The sequence below is a fragment of the Prosopis cineraria genome, unplaced genomic scaffold (genome assembly GCF_029017545.1).
Source record: "Prosopis cineraria cultivar Desert tree isolate PC_DT_omini unplaced genomic scaffold, ASM2901754v1 PC1, whole genome shotgun sequence".
Taxonomy (NCBI): Eukaryota; Viridiplantae; Streptophyta; class Magnoliopsida; order Fabales; family Fabaceae; genus Prosopis; species Prosopis cineraria.
The window spans coordinates 6,430,670-6,439,435 of NW_026555332.1; the positions used below are offsets into that span (position 1 = coordinate 6,430,670).

Sequence of the window (8,766 nt, forward strand, 5' to 3'; positions counted from 1 at the left end):
GTGCACGTCCGATGATTTTTTTCAGTTCCTAGCGTTCAAATCGGATTTCGAGTATGTCTCATGCTACAACTTTTAGTTGTGTCTCACTCTCACAGTTGTGTTATAACTAAAAACTTCTTAATTGTTTTAAAATTATTACAAGATAGTTTGTTAGAACTTAGAACACCAAGTCCTGAATAATAACACCTAGTTCTTCAGATTTATAATAAATTTTCTACAATTTCATATCAATACTCATTTTATCTTTATATTTAATTAAACTTAATATCCATCATCTATTTTGTTTTGTATGCATTATCTTTTGTTATGTAAATGTATTAGATGCATTGTCCAGAACGTGGAAGATGAAAGTAAAAGAGCATATGGTAATATACTTTTTAGATAAGAGTTACTGACATGTCCAACATAGCCACAAGTTCCGTCCAAAAATCAGAGATAATGAGATATCTCACATCTATTTGTACAACAAACAAACAGTACCTAATTTTCGCCAGCAAAAGGCTCCACAAAGACTGGGTCCCACATCACATACTCCATTCACCGCACACACAAAAAGGCTGTCTCTCTCTCTCTCTCTCTCTCTCTCATACACACACAACAACAACACAAAACGACAGAAACTCTACAGTCTCCACCTACCTCATCTCTCTTCTATTTCCATGGCCGGATAACAACAATTCTTCACTACCCCAAAAACAAACAAACCAAAAAAACAAAAAGATTACAGTTTCATAGTCATAGATGAACAACTTGATGTTATTAGTTCATTCATTTCTCCCATTCTCTAGTTTTACTTCATTACCTTCTTCTGGCTTTTCTCTTTCACTTCATACAAATGCGCTGTTGGGTTTATCTGAGGACTCCTTTTGTAGTCTTTGCCTTGCTTTTGTTGCCTGCAATAACCCCACACAACTCAGTCATTAGTCATCTCTCTTCTACTTAATTGAGTTGTTTATTACAAATCAACATATGTACGTGATCTAATCTCTTTATTTTATTTTTTTCATGTGCACCCGGTATCCAAAATCCTTTGAACCCCAATTAATCTGGATCAAGCTAGGTCGAACCACAAGAATGCCAAGCTCTTCCCACAAAAAAAAAAAAAAAAAAAAAATTAATGCAACTAAATACTCAATACTCAAATCAAGACCTCTGGTTAAATTAGCACAACTCCTAATTGGCTGAGATATGCATGTGATTTACTCGTTTGTTAACTAACCTCTTTCTCCCAATCTGTAAATGCTGTGACAACAGTGAGCACAACAGCTTGAACCGTGGACCCCGCTAGAATTCCAAGCCATAGTCCCTTGGCTCTCCAATGCAGTACAAATCCGAGTAAGACCGAAATAGGAGTTCCAATCAGATAGTAAGCACCAAGGTTCACATATGCTCCAACTCGCTGAAATCCACCACCTCTTGCAATCCCTACACGACATGAGCAATTCCTAAATTGTGTTTCATAATCATAGATGTGTCTGATATAAAGACACACTCTTTGTTTTGAACAGCTTGTGATTTGTTCTGAACAACAAACTCACCACATAGTATTCCTGCAAGGCTGTCTGAACTCACAGATAGACAAAGGAAAGGAACCAATTGTGCAACATGATCAACCACTTCTAAGTCATTGCTAAATGCATATCCCAATATGCGACGGCAGAAGAAGAAAGCTGTGCTAATGACAGCGGCTTCTGCAATCCCAATCACCAATACTACACGAACAGCGTTTCGTGCTGTGTGGGGATTATCTGCTCCAAGTTCATTTGAAACACGAGTACTGTGTAGCAGCAATCATGCAGGATTTTCAGTTTAACAGATACTTCTAACAGTAACAACACATAATTTTGCATTCATAAAGCTTGAGGAAGCTCTTGATTCCTTTCTATGACATGATCCACTCAAAATTCAATGCCAAACTAAGTAGTATGTTAACTTGACTGTTACTTACTCACCACTTGACTCCTAATTTTGTGTAAATTTTGGGATGGAGATGCGATACATAAGCAAGTTGGATTGTTTTAGAAAATGAGTGCTTAGTATTGCCAATTTTAAAATTAGAGTGACCAAAGTGAAACTTTTTGGGAAAGTAGAGAGATCATAAGCGTATGGAAGCCCATTCACATGAATAACAGTTCTAGAACAGACCTTACAGCTGCACCAACACCGTAAGGAACGAAGTAGTGCAATGTTGTAATGCTCAGGCTGGAAAGATTCAAGAGAAAAGTTAGAGGAAGCCATTAAGACAATTTATCTCAATAATTGATGAGAGATTGATTCCAAGAAAACTCACCAGACAGATAGAATTGAGGTTTCAAGTTGTGGGTTAGGCAGAAGCCCAGCAAGTAGGGTAAGCAACTCAAAGGACCACCATTCAAAGCTACAAAACATTCAAATGAGAAGATAATTGGAAAAAGAGAGCAAAAGAAAACAGAACACAAATACATAAACAACAGATAACTGTCATTTTCTGTCAAAAGATGCAGAAAGTAATATGATGTTGTTACCAAACCATAAGTCCAGAAGGAATAGCAAATTCGAAGAACTCTGAAATGTTTAGCAAAGCAGTACTAGAGAACACAAGCTGTGTTTTCTCACATGCTTTGGAATACTTCATATAAAGTCCAAGCCCAATGACATTCAACCAATATGAAATCCCAATGGCTAATGCTGCTCCAGCGTGTCCCATTCCCAATCCATACACGAGACCCCAACACACAGGAACATGCAAACACAGAACCGCAATTGAGCTCAAAACCATGGGATAGATCATACACTGAGTCTGGAAGTAGCGAACCAGTGATTGTAGAACACCATAGCCAAACAGTGCTGGGATGAGGTATATGCAGTATATCCGAGCTACATGAGAAATTTCAGGGTCTTGACCAAATAGTAATAGTATTTTATCCGTGAATATCCACACCACAGATATAGGGACACAGACAAGCATCAATGATATTATTGCACAGCATGTATAGTTCCCCAGCTTCTTGAAATTTTCTGCACCATAAGTCTGCCCACATAGAGTTTCTAATGCACCAGCCATTCCTATCTGAAACAACATTCAGAATCTAGTAAATCATCAGAAACTAACATGAGACATGGAACAAGATATTCACTGGCGGTTGGATGCAATTTATAGCCAATCACATCTATCTAATACATGTATCAAAACAAGCTGCAGTTCAGTTCAGGAACAATCGGAGCTTCGTTGTCAAGATCCAAACCAATGAGCTGTGCATAGTATATTAGAGTCGCCAGAGGATCTGAGTTTGAATACTAAATTGAAGCCAAAATATTTTACAAATAATATTGCAAGCCTGTCCTTATGTGTGTCAAGTCTTCAGAAGAACCAAACAAACTTAAGAGGAACCATTTGAAAAGGGAAACTTTCAAAATACAAGAGCACGAACGGAAGTGAAACAAATATTTATGTTGAGTTGGAATGCAGGATTTTTCAGTTCTCGGCTTTGAATCACTGAGAAGATTCTATCTCAAAACCTCATGATGTCAGGACGAAATATTAGGATGAAATAAGTAGATGGAGCCGTTAATTAGTACTTAACAGTTAAAAGAAAGTGTGATATTCAAAAAGAGATTAAATCTGCAAAGTACACACACTCCCGCTTTGTTCATTCGATCAGAGATCAAATTAAGTCTTACGGATTTAATTTCAGGAATGGGTTTTCTTTGTGCGACCTGATCCATGCCTGTTCCACAATCATCTCTAAAATATAGCATAAAACAAAGCGAAACGTTTAATAAACCAAGTTTGAAGAACAGGGTTGTATATTGTTGCCGATTAAACTTTTCCATATGACTCAGCAACCGTATTAGTGCCAAGCCCTAACTTTTTTTAAGATCAAGTACCTTCTCCTCAGAGATCAGGAAAGATTTCATGTTCCCCAAAAAAAATATAAATAAAAATGACAGGCAAAGAAATATAAAATCAGCCATAGAATCTTACTTTAGCTCATGAAAATTTCAAGAAGCTACAGTGAGATTCTAGTCATGGCAAATGTGGACTAAGCTGAAAAGCATCCTTTGAATCAAGAGCAAAGGAGGAGAAAAGACGAGCCCACAAGGAAACTGATGCAAAGCACATCATCATTAATAAAAACAAAAAACAAAAAACAGCTCTAAAATAAAGTGAATCGACTAAGAATCAGAGTAAATGATCCATGAATACTTTTTCTCATGTGACACAGCCACAGGATTAGCACTAAATCCGAACTTTTTGCATCGAGTGGCTTCGTCCCTAAAAAAGTCAGTCAGTGGATTTTAACTTTAGCTGAAAGAAAAATCAAAATTCCAATAATGAGAAAACTGATAGGGAAAAAAATCATGAAGGAGGACGAAGCGGACTTACAAGAACACTGAAACCGGTGACTTCAGCGAAAGAGGTGGCGATTGCGACACCGGAGAAGGCGAGCTTCCCAATGTGCCCAACCATCATCATGGACACGACTTGCAGAAGATACTGAGACACAGTGACGGCCACCATTGGAGCAGCCATGGAGCTCAACCTCTTCAACTCTTGGCAAAACGTACTACTGTCAGAAGACGACATCACAACTCCATTGTTGCCGCCTTCTTCTTCACCACTCTTTGCTAGCAATGGAGCTTCATCTTCCTTACCCATCTCTCTCTCGAGCTTTCTCTCTCTCTCGAGCTTTCTTCCTCTCTGATATCTCTATGGGAGGCTCAAGACAGGGCTGAATGTTGATCCGAAGAGGGCTGGGAGGAGAGAAATTTATAGGACGAAGAAGGCCGAAGGCGTTCCTCAAACGGCCAAGTGCTCCTTGATCAGTAGACTCCTTGATCAGCAGTTTAAACAAAAAAAAAAAAAACAGAGAGAATACGTTTTAAAAAAACCTGTTTAATTCTATTTATAAATGAATGATATTTTTAAGTAATATTTAAAAAATATTTTTAAAATTTTTATTTAAAAAATAATATAATATTATTTTTTAAATTTATTTTATAAAAACATATTTAAAATTTTATTTTTTAATTTTTTATATTAATATTAATGAGATTGATAAAATTAATTTATAAAAAAATCGGATGAATATAAATATGTGAAAATTATTCTTTTGTTTTTATTATGAATAATATTTTTGTGGCCAGAAGAAATTATGACTAATATTTTTTAACTGAAAAGACTAATATTTTTTTTAAGAAAGTAAAATACAAAAGCATGAAAAGTGTGTGCATGATTATTATTGTTATTATTATTATTATTATTGGATAATGAAGTATATATATTTTTTCGCCCCAAAAAAGTATGAAATTGACCAATTGAGGCGTAAGAATGGGGAGGAATGAGTTATGCTTAAAAAGAACTGCATTTATGATATTAAAAAAAATTCATTTATTCGCATGTGTTGCACGAGGTAATTTTTTTGACAAGTGGAGATACTTCATTAAAAAAGGAAAGAAAGAAAAATGCAGGGTACTTTAATATTTAAAAGATAAAATTTAAATAAAAGTATGAAAATTAAAAAAAATTATTTTAGTGTATCATTCTAAGATGAGTATCCCTGCATAAATTAAATTTAAACATTTTTTATCTTATACATATAAAAAAGTACAAGCAATATTATTTTATTTAAAATTTATTATTCTATATAAATTAAATTTTGAAAAAAAAAACAACTGATTGCATATCATTATTTTTATAATTTCATCTAAATTAAATTTATTATTTTATTTCAAGTCTCATGCCTATCATTTTCATTATAAGTCTGGTATGTGTCATCTATTTTTTTATTGTTATTGTAGGTCGTAGACTTTAATTTTTTGTGCACCCCACATAACTTTTTTCATATATAAAAATTTAAAAAATAAAAAGAGAATGACAATTAATATCCTTTGCATGAAATTTATCACAATAAAAGTCTATAAATTTTGTATTAAATATTATCTCATGAAAACACATACTCCTTCCATTTAAAAATGTAAGATATTTTTAAAAAATTATATGTTTAAAAATATAATGCATTTTTAGTCTTTCAAAATGTATCATTATCTTTTTTTTTAAGTGTCCAATATTGTTAGTGATTTTATATTTATTATAGTGTGTTTAATAAAGGTAAATATGAAAAGATAGGATTAGTTTAAAAATAAGTAACCACTTTATTGAGAGATAAAATTTAATTAAAAATATTTTATATTTTTGAACGAAGGAAGTACATGTTATAATTGTTAGCTAAATATTAACTTGCTAAATTAAGAAAAACCTAAAAAATTACAAATTAAGGTTTAACTATTAACAATAATGTATATATATTTTCACAAGTTAATATCCAATACAAAATTAATGAGCCCTTGTGACGATAAATTCTTTCAAAAAAACCGTCAATATCATTCTCCCAAAAGTAAATGTCAATATATAAATTTGTTTAAAAAATAAATGTCATATAATGTAGATTTACAGTAATCTAACATACCTTGCAATTATATAATATTAATGATAGCAGAGACTCTAATAAAAAAATTTAAAAAAATTGTAAATATCAATTTAAATTGTAAATTTAAAAATTTTAACTACAAATAAGGTAACTCTCTATTTGTAATTGAGTTTTTTTAATAATTATTAAATTAATATTTATAATTTATTTTAAAAAAATTATTAAGAATATAACTTATATTAATTTCTTGTTTTGGAATTTTAATGTTATTATCCTTTGAGAATATAAAAAAAATAATATAGAAATTCAAGTTAGTTGAACTGATAAATTATTAAATTAATTTTAATTAGTATAATAAAATATTTTATTTATGACTAATTTAATTATAATTTAATTAAATTTTTAACCATTTACTTTTAAGTTAGTATTTTAAATGATCAGTTTAATTTTTAATAGCTTGATAAGAAAGATAAATGTAAAATTTAATTTGAAGGGAATAGTTAAAAAAATTGAGAATTACTTTAAGTAACACTCAACACAATTAATTATTTTGAGACTCAGTGACAATTTAATTTAAGATATCATCCTCCTAAATTTAATTATCAATAAATCTAAGAGCAATTAATTATATTGATTGAGAGTTGCACATAATTTTAAAAATAGAGTGATACAAGTCAATTGAATAATAGCTCACAATAATTTAAAATTTCATGGTATGTTATCTTACAGAGAATAACATTAATTAAAATAGCCTCACAATTGAAAAATTTAATTCATAAATTCAAATTAAAGTATGAAAAATACAAATAACTTAACTATTTAAATAAACTTTTAAAAACTTAAATGGCACACTCTTAGTTAATTTAGAATTTCAAATGGATAGATCATGTCATTAATGGATATATTATAGTAAAAAAAATAAACTATTTTCCTAAACTTAAATTTAAAATAAAAATAAGATAAATTAATTTCTTAAATTTAAGAAAAAAATAATAACTAAACTAATTTGGGTTTATGAGTCTGAGTGTCTTGGGTTAAACCTAATATATTAAGAGTTTTTTTTTTCATCTTCTAAAACTTCATTTACTTTTAAAACTTTTTAATCATTTAAAATGTTTTTAATTAATAAATTTAAAATTTTTTTATCCTCTTAATTTTGGATGAAGTCATTGATATTTCAATGGACTGTAATATGTTAAAAGTATTAAATATTAAATTTTAATTCGTCCATTAATTTCAGAGTCCGAGATAGGGATGGGTCACAATCAGATTTCCAGGGAACGTACAACCACGTGCTTCAGAAAGTTTCATTTCTGTATTTACTTCGTTTTGTTCAGCTTTTCCTCTTATTTCCTCTAAAATTCTTATATGCTTCTCGAATATTCACCCACTCGACGCGTATCCAACTTCCACAAGGATGCTATGCCTAGAGCCGGAAAAATAAGCAGGTCGGATCTATTCAGGCTCAGTCTGAAGAGGCCCGTGTTCTTAAAAAATTTGAATAGTTAAATTCGACTTAAATTTTTTCAGATTTTAGGTGATCCGAATACTCGAATTTAGTTTTTAAAATTATTTTTAATTATTTTTTTACTTTAAAATTAATTATTTTATTTTATAAAAAATATAAAATATATTTTTTTAATACTTAAATGATGTCTAGGACTCAAATATATGATATTTTAGTATAAAATGATCTAAAATTTAAAGAATTAATTAATATTTATTATATTTTATATATTTTTTAAAAATATAAATTTTTTATTCGAGTATTCGGGCCAAACCCGAACCCGATCAAGCTTGGCTCGAATAAGCCCGAACATAAAAAAACATCATTTTTAAGCCCGATCCTAAAATTTTTCAGGCCAATTCGGGCTAGCCCGTCGGGTTTAGTCCGAATTATCAGCTCTAGCTATGCCCAAGTTATTTTTAAAAATAATTTTTCGTTCATACATTACATTTTATTTAATCTATAGAAAATTGAGAAATACTAAAATTGAAAAAAAAAGAAGAAAATAATTATTCATTGTTCATATAAAGTGATTTATGAAAACGTCTATCAATTTGTTTTTAAAATTTACATTACAATGGCCATCTAACCAAGTGGTAGATAATTTGCTTAACTTTAAAAAAATGATAATAAAATTTTTTTAAAATATATAAATGATAATTTAATCTTTTAAAATATCATAATTTTTTAAAAAATTTTAAGAACTTTTCTGTCTTTAATAAATTTATATAAATTATTAAATTATTCTTGTTAAAAATAAATTATTTACAAGTTTTGTTTAAATATTCATAACTTTTCTTCTTATATTCGTAACAATACAACAGTAAATAAAAAATTTAATATATAAAG

At 30.2% G+C, this 8,766-nt stretch overlaps 1 protein-coding gene across 5 annotated transcripts; it reads right to left on the minus strand.

Moving 5' to 3' along the window:
• Positions 1–345: 345 nt before the first annotated feature.
• On the minus strand, positions 346–4,800 carry LOC129294011 (protein DETOXIFICATION 9-like). Of its 5 annotated transcripts, XM_054932180.1 has the most exons (9): positions 4,367–4,507; positions 4,187–4,255; positions 3,965–4,086; positions 2,505–3,049; positions 2,291–2,377; positions 2,146–2,202; positions 1,539–1,777; positions 1,220–1,425; positions 346–893 (listed from the first exon to the last, which is right to left on the minus strand). In XM_054932180.1, the coding sequence occupies exons 4-9, from the start codon at positions 3,041–3,043 to the stop codon at positions 828–830; spliced, it is 1,194 nt and encodes a 397-aa protein (XP_054788155.1). In that variant the 5' UTR covers positions 3,044–3,049; positions 3,965–4,086; positions 4,187–4,255; positions 4,367–4,507; the 3' UTR covers positions 346–827. The 5 variants fall into 5 exon arrangements, with proteins under 5 accessions (XP_054788155.1, XP_054788154.1, XP_054788153.1 ...); XM_054932179.1 differs by lacking the exon at positions 3,965–4,086; XM_054932178.1 differs by lacking the exons at positions 3,965–4,086; positions 4,187–4,255 and having other exon boundaries at positions 4,367–4,800.
• Between the last annotated feature and the right edge of the window lie 3,966 nt (positions 4,801–8,766).